The following is a 20,947-nucleotide window of genomic DNA, read 5'->3' as shown; positions in this document are numbered from 1 at the left end:
ACAGACCGCAACAATTCATACAGCTGCGGACGTGGCAGGCGGCACGTGGGTCTCGCATTACACCGCGATTGGCTCAAACCGTGTATTCTACTTACCGGAACCAATGAAAAGCGAGCGTGTTTAGCGAACCCGCCGCCCGGCGAACGACGTCACCGAGCGGAAGAATCCCATTGCTGAAGTGGACCAATCAAATCAGCGGAGGTGTTCAAGGCGGAACCCTATTGGACAGCGGTGGAAGGAAACGGGGCACTGACGCTGGGGTGTGATCTGTACAAGAGGACTGGTGCGATAAGGCTGTGCCGTAATCAGGGGTTCGTTAAAAAGAGGTCTCTCGACAGCGTCAGGCATCACTCGGACAGGTAAGGCACGTCCTTTCGCAATTGGGGGGGGGGGCGACAGTTGTCAGTTGTCGGTGAAACAACGAATACAGCCGCGCTTGTTATTATCCAATTATTCCGAGACCTGCCTAGACGTCGCATTCCTATACACCTCAGTCATAACGGCGAACGCGGTCGTGACAATGTGTTTACCATACATGGCTCTCACAGTGCGGGTTGGCAGAAGTTTCACTGCCGTGGCTGTCTGAGTATCGTTAGGCGTGTTCTTGTCTATGTTGGAAAACGATTCATTGCTGGAGCTGGAGACTCGTCTCTGTTTACGCGCCACAGGGAGTTAATTGGCGTAATTGTCACGCTGCGCCGCTGAACGGCGAGCAGTTTCAAATGTGCCGTTTTGGATGCCTCCATCCATCAGCAGACTGCTATGTTTTACAGCCTCTCTGCGGTGGGCTCCACTATGGTGTAATTTGATATCATTAAGCCGAACGTCATGCAGGACCAATCCCCCCCCCCCACACGTCCTACACATATATACACACTCATTTCTGGATTCTTAAGGATTGTGTTGATCCAAAGTAATGCAGAAGTATTAATGCCGAGTAAATGATGTATCTGAGAGTGTTTTCATCTTTGCACAGATGTTGCGCAGGCTATAAAACGGCAGACAACTATTGGGAGAAATTAATGACAATTTCTTAACCCCTCTTTTCTCTGTGAATGTTCTCATTCATCCAGGTCATGGTTATCCAAAGGAGCTGAATCAAGTGCAACTGGACTTGGTATATATCCGTGAAGACGTTTCGCCTCTCATCCAAGAGGCTTCCTCAGTTCATGCCTTTCTGAGCTTGGTCTAGTCAGAAAGGCACGAACTGAGGAAGCCTCTTGGATGAGAGGCGAAACGTCTTCACGGATATATACCAAATCCAGTTGCACTTGATTCAACTCCTTTGGTTAACCTCTCTTTCGCTCTCCTCCTCTTTCTTGCTCCTTCCCTTTCACTAACGCACTCTCTTGTTATCTTTCTTAGCATGATCAGGCCACTGCTGATGTGCTTTGCCCTCTGCGTAGTCTACGCCACCAGTAAACCCATGGAGAAGAAGGACCGCATTCACCATGAGGAAGCTCTCAGCAGCCGTGAGCATGACGATGCCAAGGGCTACGAATACGACCATGAAGCCTTTCTGGGCCGGGAGGAGGCAAAGTCCTTTGACGAACTCACGCCGGAGGAGAGCAAGCACAGACTAGGGTGAGCTAACACGTGACCCAACTGTATTTGTGAGGATTAAGATAACGTTCTTCAGCTGTATAAATTCTAGCAATCAATTTGCCACCATCCAAAATGCCTTCCAAGACAAAGCCAAAGGAAGTGTTCAACTGACTTGTTGCATCATTTCAAAGCATTTGAGGTTGGACAGGTTTTAGAGGTTGCCACACAAGGAAGCAGGAAATATAACTTCCCATAAGTCTGTTCAATTGTACACTACGCAAGTAACCTGTACATGCGTTTTAGCATAAGGGATGCTATGGAATGATAAAAAACTGGTTGTGCAAGGTTATGTTTTACTTTTGCTTTTTGCAAATGCAGTCAGTGGTCATATTAGCTAAACTTCACGGCAAGTTTTGTGCAAATCTGTTCTGATAATGGTCTTTCTGCAGTCTTATCGTAGAAAAAATAGACAATGACAAGGATGGTTTTGTCACTGAGGAGGAGCTGAAGGCCTGGATCAAGAAAGCTCAGAAGAGGTACATTTATGTCAATGTAGACAACCAGTGGAATGACTTTGATATCAATAAAGATGGCCTGATCTCCTGGGAGGAGTACAAGAATGTCACATATGGCACCTACCTGGGTAAGGAGGGAGAGAGAAGGGAACTTGAAGCCCTACCACATTTTGATTCACAAAACTAGCACTTCATAATGCATGTGTATAAGGTCATATTTATGTCGACCCAAATAATGCATAAGCACAGTTATTTCATCGTATGAAAAGAACTAATTGAACAATCTCCCCTGACCCAATAGAGGACCCAGAAGTGGACGACGGTTACAATTATAAACAGATGATGGCAAGAGATGAGAGACGCTTCAAAGTCGCAGACAGGAACGGGGACCTCATTGCAGACAAAGAGGAGTTCACATCCTTCCTCCACCCTGAAGACTACACGCACATGAAAGACATAGTGGTGCTGGTATGTATGTGCAATGTAAATATTCTGCTCACTTAAAATGAGATTTAAAGAGGAAAAAGGCATCATAAATTGGCTTCTTAGTAATTGTACTTTTCTGTTTCACCAATACCAGGAAACAATGGAAGACATCGACAAGGACGGCGATGGCTTAATTAGCCTGACGGAGTACATTGGTAAGGATTAATAAATGTTTCTTCCTTTCTAGAAAATGTTTATTGTGGCCTTCGGGGTAGCGTAGCGGTCTATTCCATTGCCTACCAATGTGGGAATTCTGGTTCAAATCCCCGTGTTGCCTCCAGTCTTGTTGGGGTCCCTACAGACACAATTGGCTGTGTCTGCGGGTGGGAAGCCGTATGTCAGTCGAGGCGCCTGTTCGGGGGGGAGGAGAAACTGGGGGGGAATAGCATGATCCTCCCACACGCTACGTCCCTCTGGTGAAACTCCTCACCGTCAGGTGAAAAGAAGTGGCTGGCGACTCCACATGTATTGGAGGAGGCATGTTGTAGTCTGCAGCCCTCCCCGGATTGGCAGAGGGTGGGGCAACAACTGGGACAGCTCGGAAGAGTGGGGTAATTGGCTAGATACAATTGGGGAGGAAAAAAGGGGGAAAATCCAAAAAAAGAAAAAGTTTGCCATCATCACACAGATGTTATACATAGCAGTTGAGTACTCTAGCATTTTATCCTTGAGAACCCTTCTCACTGTCCTTTACCTCTCAGGGGACATGTACAATCATGAAGATGGGCAGGAGGAGCCAGAGTGGTTGGTGACGGAGCGGGAGCAGTTCGTCGAGTTCAGGGACAAAAATAAAGACGGAAAGATGGACAAGGAGGAGACGATGGACTGGATAATGCCATCCGATTACGACCACGCGGAGGCAGAAGCCAAACATCTCATCTATGAGTCTGACACCAACAAGGTGGGTCAATCTTGGGCTTCTTCTTTTTGCCCTGTCTTTCGATTTATAATCAAATGACCATATGAAAATAAATCCTGTTCATATCCTTGTTACTTTAGGATGAGAAGCTTACCAAGGAGGAAATCCTTAACAAGTACGACCTGTTCGTCGGAAGCCAGGCAACTGACTTCGGGGAGGCGCTAGTACGACACGATGAGTTCTAGAGACTGTTTTTAGATAGATAAATTCACCGATTTGAGAGATGATATTTATTTTGTAGGGAGCCTACACAAACACAAGGTTGTTTGGCTAGTCTGACGAGTAATGGCATTTTGGTATTTTTATGTGTTTATGTTCTCCCGGGTCCAAATCTTGCCTTTGAGTTGTGTTACATTATCACACCCCCGGTCAAGTAAAAAAGCTTGACTTGTTTTCCATTAGGGATTTCACTTGTTTTTATACTAACCTTTTATTCAGCACTGAATGATACGAGCAGAATTGATGTTCCATTTCATGAGACGTCAAATTCCATCCTTTTTATTGCGCTCAGTGTAGTTTACTGTCCCTGGTTGTGCTAGCAGACAACTACTACTACTGCTGCTTCTACTACTACTTTTGGCTGCTCCCGTTAGGGGGTCGCCGCAGCAGACCATCCATTTCCATCTTGTCCTGTCCTCTGCATCTTCCTCTGTCACACCAGCCACCTGCATGTCCTCCCTCACCACATCCATAAACCTCCTCTTTGGCCTTCCTCTTCTCTTCCCTGGCGGCTCCATATTCAGCATCCTTCTCCCAATATATCCAGCGTCTCTCCACACATGTCCAAACCATCTCAATCTTGCCTCTCTTGCTTTGTCTTCAAACTGTCAAACCTGAGCTGTCCCTCTAATATACTCGTCCCTAATCCTGTCCTTCGTCACTCCCAGTGAAAATCTTAGCATCTTCAACTCTGTCACCTCCGTCTCTTCATCAGTGCCACTGTCTCCAAACCATACAACATAGCTGGTCTCACAACCATCTTGTAAACCTTCCCTTTAACTCTTGCTGTTACCCTTTTCTCGCAAAAATTGTGCTTGCACACAATACGGTCCAATAGTTGTCTTTTTGAAAAAAATCAAAGGTGTGCTCTCGTTAACATGTTGATCACTCACTTTAAATAAAGCCCCTCATCTTCAGAGCGAGAGGCTTCCTCACCTCATGTTTTCATCAGCATTAACAAACCATGCATCCTTGATCCTGTTGAGTCGTGCTGTCCTGTTTTTTTTTTTAAAGGATTAAGCACAGATAAAGGTATAACCATATAACTGAGCTCTTTGTGGAGCGTCTCCCTGCCTTTTTCTGTTGGTCAAGCCTCACAGGAATTTCAGTTGTCTGTCTTTTTGTCATCTCCTTTTGCAGAACTCTTAGGGTGAAACTTAGTCATTTCTGTTTTGCTGACAGTTTTAAGATTTAGGAGAGAAACCAAGTCATTTGGCAGACCAGCGTGAAAGTGCCTCAACTTTGGTTCAGAAACGAAGCTGCTGGACAAGCAGGACTGAGCAGTGATGTTTTAAAAAGAATTGTTAACCATTGTTTGTATTGGCGGCAGGTCCAGGGTGTCTCCCCGCCTGCTGCCCAATGACTGCTGCGACCCCAATTGGGATAAGCAGCTTGGATAATGGATGGATGTTCTTATTGGACACATTGAAAACTCTTTCACATTAGATATTCACTCATTTGCACGAAGGCAGAATGTATGACGATTCATATATGGGGCTGAATACTGTACTTTGAATTTTACAGCCTATTTTTAAATAAAAACAAAACATTGACCAAATGTGTGTTCATGCATTGTAAATACAGTGAAATGCTTTATTCAGTCTAGATACATCATTTTACAGTAGAGTTTTTATATCACGATATATTCAAATGGCTTTCTCACATATAGATAAGCAATCAAGAGTAAGTCACGAACTTGGAGAGAGAAAAAGTATCCAGTTTTTTTGTTTGTTTTTCCTTGCATTCAACTACTGAAAAATGTGCTACAGTATAATACAGTATCATCAGCATAATACAGTATCACGTCATCAGCGGAGGGTGAACAACTACTTGCTTTTACATGTTACATTCCTGTGTTAAAAAGAGTGTGTTCCAGGAGTGGAAGTGATGATAATGTACTGTTATGGCTGCTGAGTTTTGTTCTCCACGCGTTCATGTTCTGGTGACGAGCATCTATTCACTTTCTGCAAGGAACAATGGATGCTAAGTTTGGAAGGAATGCACTTCGAAATTTAAAATCCAATTTTGAGGAGTCCCTTCGTAAAGTTGGCAGAGTGTTTCTTCAGTGTTTGATCCATATACCCTTTTGTTGCTCCCAAAAAACAAAAAAAAAAACCAACCCCATTCAAACCATGAGAGAGAGGGAGAGAGAGACAGAGAGAAGTTTAAGAAGCTGTTGAAACTGAAGAGGTCTCAGTCTTAGAGGAGACCTCCGAGGTGTCGTCCATTTTCTTCCCAAAGACTGTCTCCATGATGCAGGCATTGAACTGAGGAAACAAAAGTCATCTTAATGTACATGCGCAGATGGCAGCCTGCATTTGATTTTTTATTTTTATTTTAAATTTCCATCTCCACTCACCTGTTTATTCAGGAAGGCGTAAATGAGGGGGTTGTAGACACACGCGCTCTTCGAGAAGAATGCTGGGATGGTGACCAGGCGGTAGTCTCTGTACTCCTCTGATGAGTAGGCAAAGTACCCTGCAGCGAAGGCATACGGCCCGTAGCAGGTGATGTAGGATCCCACCATCACGATGATCATCCTGGACACCTCCTTCTCTGCCTTCTGGGTGGAGGCTGACTCAGCTTGCTGCGCCGCAACCTGAATGGAAAAACCTTGTACGTTAAGCGAGTTCGGGTAATTAACCAAACCGTGGCGCGTGCATTTTTGCCGTTTATATGTCTTCCCTTTTTGGTGGCAAATAAACTTCTACTCACAGCACGTAGTGCCCCCAGCAGCTGGGAGTAGGAGAAGATAATGATGGCGAGCGGTGCGAAGAAGCAAGTCACCATGAGGAAGTTGGTGTAGCTGCTACAGTGGAACTCTTCGTTGTGTGTGTACCAGTCAGGCCCGCAGGAGCAGCCCAGACCCTCAGGGATATACCTGTGAAGCACGTTTGATCGTTTTTTTTTTTAAAATCCCCCCCCTTTCTCTCCTTTACATGCCAGATCGGCATTTCCAATCACCCGTTCTCCAAAGGTTCCACCATTGCGTGACCCCTGTTGTAGACTTCCACTTGAATCTTTCTGATTCATGTTAAACTAACCGACCCCCCCCCTTTTTCTCCCCAGTTGATTACCCCACTCTTCCGAGGTGTCTCGGTCTCTGCTCCACCTCCTCCGCCGATCCGGGGAGGGCTGCAGACTACCACATGCCTCCTCCCATACACGTGGAGTCACCAGCCGCTTCTTTTCACCTGACAGTGGGGAGTTTCGCCAGGGGGACGTAGCGCGTGGGAGGATCACGCTATTCCCCCCCAGTCCCCTCCGGAACAGGCGCCCCGTCCGACTAGAGGAGGCGCTAGTGCAGCGACCAGGACACAAGCCCACATCCGGCTTCCCACCCGCAGACAGACACAGCCAATTGTGTCTGTAGGGAGGCCCGACCAAGCCGGAGGTAACACGGGGATTCGAACCGGCGATCCCCGTGTTGGTAGGCAGCGGAATAGACCGCAATGCCACCCAGATGCCCCCGGCCACTTCTTTTAACCTGCCAGCTTCAGGTTTCTCCAGGGGAAAGCAAATTCAAATGGTGGGGCATATTACCCCTAGTGGTTCCCAACCCAGAAACACTGCCAGTCGTGCTCCCGGTGATACCCGGCCGTTCTATTCTCCCTCTAATTCAAGTCATCTACGTCATCTCCGAGAAAGGGTGGGATATTTACCTGCTCCAGCCGAAGAATGGTGGAGTGGCACAGCCGATCCCCATGAACCAGGTGAAGCCAACAGCCGCCAGGGCGTGATTGTTTCCGAATTTGAAGGCGCCAAAGGGCTTACAGATGACCAAATATCTTTCAAACGAAAGCACAGCTAGAGACCATGCTGTCACCAGAGCTGGAGTCGTGAAGATGGGGTTTTTTTTTTGAAGACATGAAATACATTTAAGAAATAGGTTTTGCAATGTTTTTCACCAAACTTGAGGAAAAATATCAACAAAATATGTTCACTCAGGGGAAGTTTGGGGTATTTTTTTTTACCTGCTATAGATCCCATGCAAGATTCCAACGCACACATCGTATGGCCAAATATGAAGTACCCGTTCAATGTGGATATGAACACTTGGCTCACTGAGAAAGTGACAAAAATGAAGCCTGCTAATGAAATGTTGACCAGGATGTAGTTCAGTGGCACCCTCAGCTTCTTGTATTTCATCGTCACAAAAAGAACAATGAAATTCAGAGGAGTCCCCGCAAATAGGACGAAGCCCATAAAGGCGGTCTGTACATAGAAGACCCATGTCGGAGCCAGGTAGTACTGTGGTCCCTCGAAGGGACTCACTTTGGAGATGTTTTCGTGCAGGTGGAAATGCTTCCCCATCTCGGCTCATCAGCTGCGCGCAAGAATCGAATGGCTTTGCATTCAGACCCCTTTTATACCGCCATAAGCCACTTACACTGAAGATTACAGAAGGGAGGAAGAGCTCTTGATCTCGTTACGGGCACAAATTTTGGGATTAGATGGTTTCCGTCATATTCACCTTCTGGCTGTGGACGCGTGCCACACAACAGTTTAATTCCATTTAGAGCAGTCAGCGAGAACAAGTGAGCTGGATGGAGTAAGAACAGAGGGATTTAGGTACAGAATGGGCTTTTGCTATATTTTGGTTGGGCTGCACATTATACAGCATCATGATCTATACTGAAATACTTACGTACACTGACGACATACATACATACATACATACATACATATACTTAGCACAAAAAGTAAGGAAATGTGTGTTTGGTAGATGATTTCTTTGTTGTAACAATGCTTCTTGTCAATAAATCTTATACCGTTGGAAAGCCTGTTTATTTCCCTTTTAAATGGGGCCACATTTGTAAGGAACATGCATTTGTGGGATGAGCAGCAGAGCTGAGTATGTGGGTTGCGCTCCATGAAAAATTTGCCAAATCTCTGCCAATGCCAAACAGCTTATTTTGCTGTTGCTATTGACTCTTGTTTTGAGCCTCTGGTACCCCAGGTGCTGACAATCAGGTGCCTGATATAAGATTTACTGCCAAGAAGCATTGTTACAACAAAGACATAATCTACCAAACACACATTTCCTTACTTTTTGTGCTAAGTTTACATAGATACATACATACATACAAAGGTGGTGAGTGTCTTGATACTCTTACAGAAGGAATAAGTGTGACCATCTTTCTGCTGAAAACCTGTGAGGTGCATGTAACTGCATAGCATGTGGGTCATTGGTGAGACAGACCTGCAGCAGAGGACACACTGCTGATACCTCATAACAGCCCCAAGTCTGTCTGTGCTGAATGAATGAGAGCTCTATCATTTTGCAAGGCCCTGCGCCGCTCCAGTTTTTGATGCTGCACGAGACGGTCCATCTCTCCATCTCCGAGATGTTTTGGGGAAGACGCGTCCACTTTCTCTTTTTCCCCTGTTTTGTCATCAGCAAAACTGGAGTGATTTGGTGCTTTTATGTGTTTTCTTTCTCAGTCTGCTATTGCAATGCTTCCTTGCCCGCTCAAAAGCCAACAGCCCTTTGTAAGACTGACATCGCCCCTTTCCATCCCCCTTTGGGTGACTGGTGCTGTGTGTTAAATCTTAACCCAGGGACGTTAGTACATATAAAGAAATCGATTATCGGGGATTAAATCGATCCATATCGGAGATTTGCACACCTGTAGCCGTGCCCTGGGCTCTTTCTGGACTTCTTCTCCCTGTCAGCACATCCAAAGGAGTGAGGAGCTGTGTGCATCCTTGCCAGTCTCTGAATCGCTTTGGGTATACAGTTTAAACGGTGATGGTGTCTCGTTAAAGCAGGCACCACCAGGATGGTTGTCCCCGCCAGTCCCCTTGAATGTGTCTATTTGTCGTGGAGTAAAGATCCTCTGATGCTTTTCTTGAGGTTTCTCCTGGGGATCCTCCCGTGGACATTTTTAAGTGGAATTTGTCCTTGTCCGAATTGCATGTCCAAGGATAGCGTGTTATTCAGTGCAAGGTGGGTAAGTCTTCTGCACCAGATCCTGCCGACTGCAAGCACGTTGCAGGCCTGTGTGAGTGGTGTGCCTGGGTCTGCCTGCTGTGTGTACATGACAGCTCTTTTATTTATTTCCAAGTGTCTTTAACACTCAGATGATGATACTACATGGGACAGCACTCTTCTGTCTGGGGACGTCGTTTCACGTGGTTCCACTTGCAGGGCGATTCCAGCATCCACTTTCTTTCTTTCTTTCTTTTTTTTGGTTTTTGTGCATTGTTTGTTTAGAATCAGAATCAGGTTTATAGCCAAGTAGTTCAAGAACATACCAGGACTTTGTCTTGGTATGTTGGTGCAAGAGGGAAAATCAACAGTAAATATTAATGATAAAAGTTAAAAGAATAATAAAATAAATATACAAGATAAAATAAAGTAAAAATAAATAAAAATAAGGTGCAGTGATGGGGAAACACTGGCAATATGGCAAACTTTTAAATGAGAATTTTAGATAAGAAGTTATTTGCAGAATAGGAGTTATTTACAGGGGTTTACGCAAAGTGTTCATGTACAGAGGGCATAGTAGGGCAGATAGATATATTGCAGTGTGTTTGTGCATGTGAGTATGTGTGCATGTGTGTAGGTGGATGTTGTGTTGTGCTGTGGAGAGAGGGTCGAAGGAGGTGGGACAGTGTCAGGATCTGTGGGTGTCTGGGGGCTTGTTGGAAAGGCCGACTGGTGTAGGGAAGAAGCTGTTCTTGTGGTGCGAGGTTCTTGTTTGTACAGACCTTCGCCTCTTGCCAGAGGGGAGTGTCTTGAAGAGACCAAGGCCTGGGTGGGAAGGGTCGACCATGATCTTTCTTACTCGCCTCAGTGTCCTTGAGGCGTACGGGTCCTGAAGGGATGGCAGGTTGCAGCCAATCACCCTCCCAGCAGAGCGAATGATACGTTGCAGTCTGCCCTTGTCCTTGGCAGTGGCAGCAATGTACCAGATAGTGATGGAGGAGGTGAGAGTGGACTCAGTGATGGCAGTTTAAAAGTGCACCATCATTGGCTTTGGCAGGTTGAACTTCTTCAGCTGCTACAGGAAGTACATTCTCTGCTTGTGCCTTCTTGGTGAGGGAGCTGATATTGAGCTCCCACTTGAGGTCGTGGGTGAGGATGGCGCCCAGGAAGCGGAAGAATTCCACAATAGCCACACACACAGTGGTGGGGGTGGGTGGGGCTGGTATTGCTGAGTGTAGTCTTTAAGAGCTCTCACTGAGTGTTTTATTTCTAAATCTGTTAACTCATTGTCTACCTTGCTCAGTTTTGTATGCACTGCAAGATGGTAACGCATACACGGGACCGTCTTGGGATCCCCCAGGAGGAGCTGGAGGGCGTTGCTGAGGAGAGGGACGTCTGGAGCGCCCTATTTAGCTTGCTGCCACCACGACCCGACCCTGGAGAAGCGGCTGATGATGATGATGATGAGATGAGATGAGGTGACATGAGACGAGATGAGATGAGATGATACGAGATGAGATGAGGTGAGATGAGATGAGGTGAGACGAGATGAGATGAGATGAGACAAGGTGAGATGAGACGAGATGAGACAAGATGAGATGAGACGAGATGAGGTGAGGTGAGATGAGATGAGGTTAGATGAGACGAGACGAGATGAGACAAGACGAGACGAGATGAGATGAGATGAGATGAGATGAGATGAGGTGAGATGAGATGAGATGAGATGCCATCTTGGAAGAGGGATGCCTCCTCTACTGCTCTTCTTGAAGTTTCTGCCCTTTTTTACCTGAAAAGTTTTTTTCTGTAATTTTTCATTATCTGAATCAAGGGTCTAAGTGGAAAGGTTATAATCTACTGTCATTTACTGTAGCCCCTGTTTTCCATTGTAGGTAGGTAGGTAGGTCTTTGTTTCAAACATAGAAAGCAAATGTAATTATTTTAAACACGGCACAAACAAACATTACATGTTCGAAAAGGAGCAGGAGGAAGTTTCTACTTATAATATCCTGCCCCCTCTCTGATGCTCAAGCTGTACAATTTCATCAATAAACTTTTTTTTTACAAATCAGAGTATGCCTTGCTCAATGACTTACCTTGTCAATGAGTAAAAAAACAAAAAACTGAAAAAAATAGTAGTGATGGAAATTAAAAACGGAATAAAAATAAGAAAAATAGTGGAAAAAATGAAATTAATATGTGTGCGTTTGTGTGTGTGCGTGCATGTGTGTGTGTGAGCAAAGAAATTAAAGCATAAAAATACCAAAAACAAGTGAAAAAAGAAACCCAGATAATAAAAGCAATGATAATGGTGTCCCATTAGAAAAAGAACGATGACAGCAATAAAATACCGGGGAACAAAAATCCCCAAATCAAAAACAATAATGAGGAAAAACAACAATAGCATCCACCAAGGTATCATTGTCAAGAGAGAAGCAAGGCCTCCTCCTCATCCTTACACCTCTTTAAAACCGTCTTTTGGTTCCTTTTTTTGAAATGATTTAAACTTGTGCTTTCCTTGAGTTGTGCAACATTGTGGGACTATAAATCCCCCTGAGACTGTAAAGCCCTGTAGGGTTGCATAAATTAAACGCTTCATCTTTGACAGGAAGGCAATTTTACCATTTTAGACAGGAAGGTTAAGACAGGCTGAAAGGATGGGCTAGAGAGATAGGAAGACATGTAAAATCATAATTTGAAGCCAGGAATTAATGGATGTTTGCTGTGCCGTGAAGACTACAGCACAGCAAACATATTGATAGATGAACGTTTTAAGATTGTCTTTTAAGTGTGCAAAGTATGTTGCTGTGCTGCGGTGCCACCTCCAGATCAGGCTGTGTGGATGAGATTTTCTCTTAAATTGTCACTGCCCAATCCAATTTTGATTATCTTGGAGAAGATAAACCTAAACCCTCGGCCACAAATCCGTGGCCGAGGGTTGGCAGAGCAACATGGTAAAGACTCAAGCCTAGTTTAACCACTGACTTCTCCTCCTGTAAACTTTGATTTAGCTAACCATTCAAGCAATTAGGTCATTAATTACAGGCTTTAAACAAAACGTTATGCAGTAAGTGTGGCTTGAACTGGAGATCTTTGACTCAGTTGTATTGCCACCCCTCACATTTCATGCATTGTTCAAACATTTAACATTACTATTTAAAAAAAACAACTTTTTAAAAAGTTGAGTTGCATTTCAATTGTTAAAAAGCTTTTTGAATATCAAAATGTTCAAATGAATTTTCAATTAAAAGATGTGAAATTAGCTAAAGCGGCAAAATGACTATGTGCTGCGGAGCCCAATGCAATGCCAGCACATAGTCGTTTTCATGGGAGATGATGGATTGGTGTCAGCTTATTTATTTGTCCATGCATACACCACTGGTCCAGTTTTGAGGTCCAATGTTGATGAAACCTGTGTGGAATCCACAGTAGTCCCAGTGGTAATAGGGGTACTAGTGGCTGTGACCCTCAAACTGGGAGAATGGCTCCAGCAGATTCCCTGATCAACATCTGAGGTCTCTGTCCAGGAGAGTGCGGTCCAAGGATTAGCTAAGATACTACGCAGAACCCTCAACCTCCCAGGCCTCTGGTAGAGGACCTGAGTTTGAAGAAGATAAACACCACCCGACAAAGGGTGACAGGGAGATTTATATCCATCATAACTCCATCATAACTATATATTATGTGAACTTGTGCCAATATTTGCATGGATTTTGGATTATTCAAAATGTAGTAAACAACTGAAAATGCGTCTATTTGTCCATCTCAAATTCTTTGCAACAGTTGATGAAACCGCAGGTGACTGGATTACATACATACATGAGTGTTTATTGAAATACGAGCATGCTTTATCTGTTGCAAAAGCAGCATATCTCTCTCACTTAATCAATATTAATAAACATAACCCCAGATTTCTCTTTGACACTGTATCTAAACTTACTAAAAAGCAGCTGTCTATTAGCTGCTCACCATTCACGGCCCACGAGTTTCTAGACTTTTTCTCCAATAACATTGATGAGATCATAAACAAAATTAGTTCTTCAACTCCAGCTACTCCTGCAGATCCTATCATACCAAATTCATATCTACACAATGAGTCACTGACAGTCCCTGTTATTACAGCTTTTGAGGCTATCTCTCTTGATATTTTGACTAAGCTCATGTCAGCTTCTAAACCAACTACTTGTCTACTTGACCCCTTACCGGCAAAACTTTTTAAAGCCATCTGGCCTTTCCTGAGACCTACAATTTTTAATTTGTCATTTACTACTGGCACTGTTCCCAGCAGTTTTAAGACACCTTTGGTTAAACCGCTACTTAAAAACCGCAACTTGATCCAGGGTCTCTTAATAAATATCGACTAGTCTATAATCTTCCATTCTTTTCTAAAGTACTAGAGAGAGTTGTGTATCAACAACTTTCAACCCACATAGAAGAAAACCATCCAGATGAACCTTTTCAATCAGCTTCCAGGGTCTGTCACTCCACTGAAACTGCTCTGACCAGAATGGTGAACAAACTTCTTCTAGCTATGGACTCTGATTCCGCTTCTGTGTTTCTACTACTGGACCTCACTGCAGCATTTGATACCACTGATCACTGTGTACTATTAGACAGAATAAATTGTAAGTTTGGTGTCTCTGGTTTAGCTCTCCTGGCTTAAGTCCTACTTATCTGGAAGAACACATTGTGTCTGTTATAGTAATATCACATCAAAATTCTCTGACGTTAACTATTGTGTAGTTCAGGGCTCAGTTCTTGGCCCTCTACTTTTTTTCTCTTTATATTTCACCTCTTGGTCAAATTATACACAGTTATGGAATAAATTTCCATTGCTATGCTGATGATACTCAGCTGTATGTGCCTACAAGGGCTGATGATCATACTCAAATGATTAACTTAGAGGCTTGCTTGACTGCTGTGAAAAGTGGGATGTCACTAAATTTCCTGTTTTTAATTCGGATAAAATTGAGATGCTGGTCATTGGTCCTGCTACATACAGACACAAATTTGATCAAATAACAATAACAACTGACAACTCTGTGATTTCACAAAGTGTGGAAGTGAAAAATCTTGGTGTTACGTTTGATCCCAGGCTTTCCTTTGATAAGCACATTAAAGAAATCACCAAAACTGCCTTTTTTCACTTATGTAACAGAGCTACAATTCGGTCTTTCCTGTCCATGGCTGATGCAGAGACTCTAATACATGCATTTGTTTCATCCAGACTTGACTACTGTAATGTTGTGTTTCCAGGTGTGCCAGATGCTAGTACTAACAGTCTTCAGATGGTTCAGAATGCTGCTGCTAGAATCCTAACTAAATCTAGGAAATTTGACCATATTACACCAATTCTTGCCTCCCTTCATTGGCTTCCTATCCATGTTAGACCAGACTTCAAGGTGCTTCTGCTGACTTATAAAATCCTAAATGTGCTTACCCCATCATACCTGTTTGAGCTCCTTAAACCGTACATTCCATCTCCAGCTCTTTGCTCTCAAAATACAGGGCTCCTGTGTGTACCCAAAGTTAAAAAGAAGTCAGCTGGTGGCAGGGCCTTTTCCTATCGGGCCCCATTCCTATGGAATAACCTTCCTGCTGCAATCACACAATCATAGTCTGTTGAGTCCTTTAAATCCAAACTTGAAATGCATCTTTTTTTTAAATTTTCCCCTTTTCTCCCCAATTGTACTTGGCCAATTACCCCCACTCTTCCGAGCCATCCCGGTCTCTACCACATGCCTCCTCTGATACATGTGGAGTCGCCAGCTGCGTCTTTTCACCTGACAGTAAGGAGTTTCGCCAGGGGGATGTAGCGCGTGGGAGGATCACGCTATTCCCCCCAGTTCCCCCTCCCCCCCGAACAGGCGCCTCGACCGACCAGAGGAAGCGCTAGTGCAGCGATCAGGACACATACCCACATCCAGCTTCTCACCGGCAGACGCGGCCAATTGTGTCTGTAGGGACGCCTGACCAAGCCGGAGGTGACACGGGAATTCGAACCGGTGATCCCCGTGTTGGTACGCAATGAAATAGACCACCACGCTACCCGGACGCCCCCAAACTCATCTTTTGCCTTAGCCTACATTTAGTTGCCTTTAAGTTGAATGCTTCACAACCTGTACTGCATGGCGGGTCGGTTTCTGTCTTGATGAATTCACTGTTCTGCTGACGAGATTAGAGAGTATAGATTATATAGATTATAGAGTATAGATTATATAGATTATAGAGTATAGATTGTGTAGATGAGAGAGTATAGATTATATAGATTATAGAGTATAGATTATACAGTATATATTAGAGAGTATAGATTATAGAATATAGATTATAGAGTATAGATTATTGACTATTGCAAACTGTTCTCTTCTGTCACATGTCTTTTCTCTCTCTGAATGATGTCTTCTCCTTTCTCTTCTTCTGTGTGTGTGAGTGGTGTGATATGAGTCTCCCTTGTGTGCACGTGTGGTCTGTCTTCTTCCCAAGTCTCCATGGTGATGGTGGTCGCCACCTGGACATTGCTTGGCATCCCCCTCATGACATTTTCTTTTTACATCTTATAAGTCCATATCATTTTGTTATCCTGTTTCAGTGTTATATCCTTCCCTCACTCAGACGTGTGACTGTGTGTGTGTGTTTTGTTTTTTGTTTTGTCTACATGGTGATAGTGGTCACGTCGCTCGCGTCCCAGGCTGCTCCGGTGGCCTCTGGATGCTGCTTGGCATCCTCCTCATCATATTCTTCATCCATCCATCCATTATCCGAACCGCTTATCCTGCTCTCAGGGTCGCGGGGATGCTGGAGCCTATCCCAGCAGTCATTGGGCGGCAGGCGGGGAGACACCCTGGACAGGCCGCCAGGTCATCACACACACACACACACACACACACACACACACACACACACACACACACACACACACACATACACACACACACACACCTAGGGACAATTTAGTACGGCCGATCCACCTGACCTACATGTCTTTGGACTGTGGGAGGAAACCCATGCAGACACGGGGAGAACATGCAAACTCAACGCAGAGGACGACCTGGGACGACCCCCAAGGTTGGACTACCCCGGGGCTCGAACCCAGGACCTTCTTGCTGTGAGGCGACCGTGCCAACCACTGCGCCTCTTTTCAGTGTTGTATTGTGTAAATTGTGTAACCACAACCTCCATTGCATGTTGTCCGTCTTGGGAGAGAGATCCCTCCTCTGTTGCTCTCCCTGAGGTTTCTCCCTATTTTTTTCTCCCTTTTAAAGGGTTTTATTTAGGGAGTTGTCCCTTATCCAATGCGAGGGTCTAAGGACAGGATGTTGTGTTGCTGTAAAGCCCCCTGAGGCTAATTTGTGATAATGGGCTACACGAAAAAGAAAAAAAAGGATCACGTTGCCAAACTCAACAAGTGACCGTCACTGGTCTTGAAGTGCAGCAAGCTGGTAAGAAAAACTGCTCCAACTCTCCAACAGGAAGTGCACTGAACTGAAACCCCAGCAGAAGGAAAAGTGCATCCAACTATTTATTTGTTCTAAAATTGAACGGCAAACCAATGCACAACGTTATGATACATAAAGGTAACATGCATTAAAAAACACCAGCCCTGCTTGGACCAAGGTGGTTTTTGAGCATTTCCAACACGAGGTTTGAATTTACAACGTTAATCCATCCTCTTCACAACAGTTTCTTGTTAAGGCCCAGCTAACATCATAGCGACGGTTGTCATGTCAACGGAGTGAAATGGATGAGAGCCAGTTCGTGTAGCAAAGGACAGGCGTCTTGTAAATTAGTTAGGTTTCCTGTTGACATACAAAGTCAACTAAACAACAGAGTCCCCATTAACTTTTGTGACACAACAAATTAATTTTTAATTATCCCTAGGGACTGGTTTCACTTAGCGGAGTGGCTATCAAAAGGTTTTTTTATTTTTTATTTTATTTTGTGGCGTTTCCTCCCCGCCCCCCCCCAATTGAATCCGGCCAATTACCCCACTCTTCCGAGCCTACCGGGTCGCTGCTCCACCCCCTCTGCCCATCTGGGGAGGTGCTGCAGACTACCACATACCTCCTCCCATACATGTGGAGTCGCCAGCCACTTCTTTTCACCTGACAGTGAGGAGTTTCACCAGGGGGACGTAGCGCACGGGAGGATCACGCTATTCCCCCCCAGTTTCCCCTCCCCCCCCCGAACAGGCACCTGACCAACAAGAGGAAGTGCTAGTGCAGCGACCAGGACACATACCCACATCCGGCTTCCCACCCGCAGACACGGTCAATTGTGTCCGTAAGGACGCCCGACCAAGCCGGAGGTAACACGGGGATTCGAACCGATGACCCCCGTGTTGGTAGGCAGCAGAATAGACCGCTACACTACCCGGACACCTTGTTATTTTTTTCATATAAAAAAATGAAAAATTTTAGATTTTAATTTTGTCATTCTTGTTGCACCCTACGCTTGTAACTTGCAGTCTTCCGGTGTCCACTGTTGATGATCAGAGTCCGATAATTAAAACCAGGATGCAGGGGAGAGGGTCGTGAATGGTACGTGGCTTGGATGACTTTTCACCCCCAGGCCTTAAAAGGCCTCAGAGGCTGGTGGATCCATGGTGTCGACACAGCCCAGAACGGACCGAAAAGGAGGGTGTTGCTGTGAGAATTTAGGAGGCTGTAGAGATGGAGGACACTTCAGTCTTGGAGGACGCTTCAGAGGCTTCATCCATCTTCTTACCAAATAACGTCTCCATGATGCAGGCATTGAACTGAGGAGGTGAAAACACACGCAAAGCATCAGTGTTTTTGCTTTTCACAAGTTGATTATTATACCTTTTTTTCCAGTATCATTATATATTCTGTGCTCAGAACAGTTACGCCTTGCTATAGAAAAGTACACAATGGAGAAAAAGTTCACTGATTTTTGTGTTTAATGTAATTTACTTTGCAAGTTATGTAGGTTTCTGGTTACACGCCAGAGGTGTTTGGACATCTTGTTCAATTCGGATCCCAAGGATTTGGAATGACTGCCCGATGCCCGCCAGCTCATGGCCAGCAATAAAGGAGCTCTTTTAAATCACCCCCCCCCCTCCAAAAAAAATTGTACAGATGTAAATGTAATTATTTTATCATTTGGCCCTGAGCCTGCATACTCTACAACACCAAACATCTTCATCTCTCTTCACAAGACGCACCAGTTTCCTTGCACCCTACAGCTTGCCTCTCTCCGGCTGGAGGAGAGGAGTGGTTTCTCCTCCAGGGATGTGCGTCTCATTCACCTGTTTGTTCATGAAGGCATAGATGAGAGGGTTGTAGACGCAGGAGCTCTTGGAGAAGAATGCCGGGATGGTGACCAGGCGGTAGTCTTTGTCCGTATCTTCAGCGAAGGCATAGTACAGCGCCGTAAGGGCATAGGGGGCGTAGCACGCGATGAAAGAGCCCACCATCACGATGACCATCCTGGAAACCTCCTTCTCTGCCTTCTGGGTGGAGGCTGACTCAGCTTGCTGGGCTGCAACCTTAAACCCATTCACATGTGCACAATAGATAAAGTCAGACACGGCAGGCATTGGCAGTGAGTCAGAACAAGATGCAGCGGTGCTCGAAACCTGGCGTGCAACTCACGGCGCGCAGTGCTGCCAGCAGCTGGGCGTAGGAGAAGAAGATGATGGTCAGAGGTATCACAAAGCAGGTGATCATGAGGAAGTACATATAGCTGGTGCAGTTATACTCCTCACTGTGTGTGTACCAGTCAGGTCCACAGGAGCAGCCCAGCCCCTCTGGAATATATCTAAAAATTTTTTAAAAATAAATAACAAGGTTTGGGATTATCACTGGCTTTAAAAGCTCTGCATGTATCATCACTGCTAGTCCGTGATAGCAGCTAACTCGAACTACAGAGAATGGTTGCTACAGCCCCCCTCTTTTGCCAATCCAAGAAGGCTCAAAACTCCAAATTACTTGATCTTTTTTTTTGGGGGGGGGGGGGTTCTTCCCCCGTTTTTCTCTCCCAACTGTATCCGGCCAATTACCCCACTTTTCTGAGCCGTCCCGGTCGCTGCTCCACCCCTCTGCAGATCCGGGGAGGGCTGCACACTACCACATGCTTCCTACGATACATGTGGATCACGCTAGTCACCCCCCCCCCCCGAACAGGTGCCCCGACCGACCAGAGGAGGCACTAGTGCAGCGACCACGACACATACCCACACCCAGCTTCCCACCCGCAGACACGGCCAATTGTGTCTGTAGGGACGCCTGACCAAGCCGAAGGTAACACAGGGACTCAAACCGGCGAGCCCCGTGTTGGTAGGCAACAGAATAGACCGCTACACTACCCGGGCGCCCTCAAGCTCTTTCTTTGAATATGTATGAATTGCAATAACAGTTTGACCGCCACGCCATACGTTCGCCCGAGTCCTACCTGCTCCAGCTGAAGAAGGGTGGAGTAGCACATGCAATCCCGATGAACCAGGTGAAAGCAACAGCCCCCATGGCCTGGCCATTGCCAAATTTGAAGCTTCCAAAGGGTTTACAGATGACCACGTATCTCTCAAAGGCAAGAACAGCCAGGGACCAACCTGTCACCAAACCTTAGGAGGATAAAGAGCAAGGTTTAGAAATATCCAGGACGCAGAAGTCCAAAGATGACCTGAAGATGTGGAGACATTAATGATGGAAAAGATGCAATGTGAGAACACTGCAGCCTTTACCTGCGATGGAGCCCATGCAAGCTTCCATTGCACATAGCGTATGACCCAGGAAGTAATATCCTCGTAAACTAGCAACAAATACTTGGCTCACAGAAAATACCACAAAGATGAAGCCAGCTACCGAGATGTTGACCAGGATATAGTTCAACGGCTGTCTAAGTTTCTTGTACTTTGCAGTCACCAGAAGGACGATGAAGTTCAGAGGAGTTCCAGCAAAGCAAAACAAAGCCCATGAAAGCTGCCTGGAGGTAGAAAGCCCACGTTGGGGCCAAGTAATACTGAGGTCCCTCAAAAGGACCGACTCTGGAGATATTCTCGTACAAGTGGAAGTTCTTCCCCATTTTTGCTGCCTGACCCTTTGCCCATAACTGAGTGCCCTTTTTATAAAGGCCTAAGCCCTCCTCTACAGAGGTCGTGGCAGTTGCAGACCTCCTTACCTCATCATCCGGATCAAGACTTTGGGGCAAATTTTGCTGATAACTATGTCACGAATTTTTAACCTTTTAAACCAATTACAAGAGACCACGTCTTTTTGTATTTCCCAGTGGGACCATCTTCACATGGTCCACGTTGGCCAAAGGTTAAGAGGGTATTTGCAAGAGGAAAGATTTTTTTTTTTGCAGGTTGCATAAAGA

At 45.3% G+C, this 20,947-nt stretch overlaps 3 protein-coding genes across 3 annotated transcripts; 1 reads left to right on the top strand and 2 right to left on the bottom strand.

Moving 5' to 3' along the window:
• Nucleotides 1-243: 243 nt before the first annotated feature.
• On the top strand, nt 244-5,242 carry calua (calumenin a). Its single transcript, XM_056276293.1, has 7 exons — nt 244-359; nt 1,366-1,584; nt 1,995-2,188; nt 2,362-2,528; nt 2,641-2,701; nt 3,248-3,447; nt 3,546-5,242. Exons 2-7 carry the CDS (start codon nt 1,367-1,369, stop codon nt 3,648-3,650), a joined length of 945 nt encoding a protein of 314 aa, XP_056132268.1. The 5' UTR covers nt 244-359; nt 1,366; the 3' UTR covers nt 3,651-5,242.
• Nucleotides 5,243-5,849: 607 nt separating this feature from the next.
• On the bottom strand, nt 5,850-7,998 carry LOC130110802 (putative violet-sensitive opsin). The gene is made up of 5 exons (XM_056277982.1): nt 7,659-7,998; nt 7,347-7,515; nt 6,400-6,565; nt 6,044-6,283; nt 5,850-5,951 (listed from the first exon to the last, which is right to left on the bottom strand). Exons 1-5 carry the CDS (start codon nt 7,996-7,998, stop codon nt 5,850-5,852), a joined length of 1,017 nt encoding a protein of 338 aa, XP_056133957.1.
• A 10,268-nt stretch (nt 7,999-18,266) lies between these two features.
• Nucleotides 18,267-20,653, bottom strand: opn1sw1 (opsin 1 (cone pigments), short-wave-sensitive 1). The gene is given in 6 exon segments (XM_056277821.1): nt 18,267-18,368; nt 18,879-19,118; nt 19,225-19,390; nt 20,024-20,192; nt 20,313-20,526; nt 20,528-20,653. Coding segments are annotated over 6 exon segments (1,017 nt in total).
• Nucleotides 20,654-20,947: the final 294 nt, after the last annotated feature.

The sequence above is a fragment of the Lampris incognitus genome, chromosome 3 (assembly GCF_029633865.1).
Source record: "Lampris incognitus isolate fLamInc1 chromosome 3, fLamInc1.hap2, whole genome shotgun sequence".
NCBI lineage: Eukaryota > Metazoa > Chordata > Actinopteri > Lampriformes > Lampridae > Lampris > Lampris incognitus.
The sequence above is the reverse complement of the archived record's forward strand: the minus strand, read 5'-3'. Positions and strand labels throughout refer to the sequence as shown.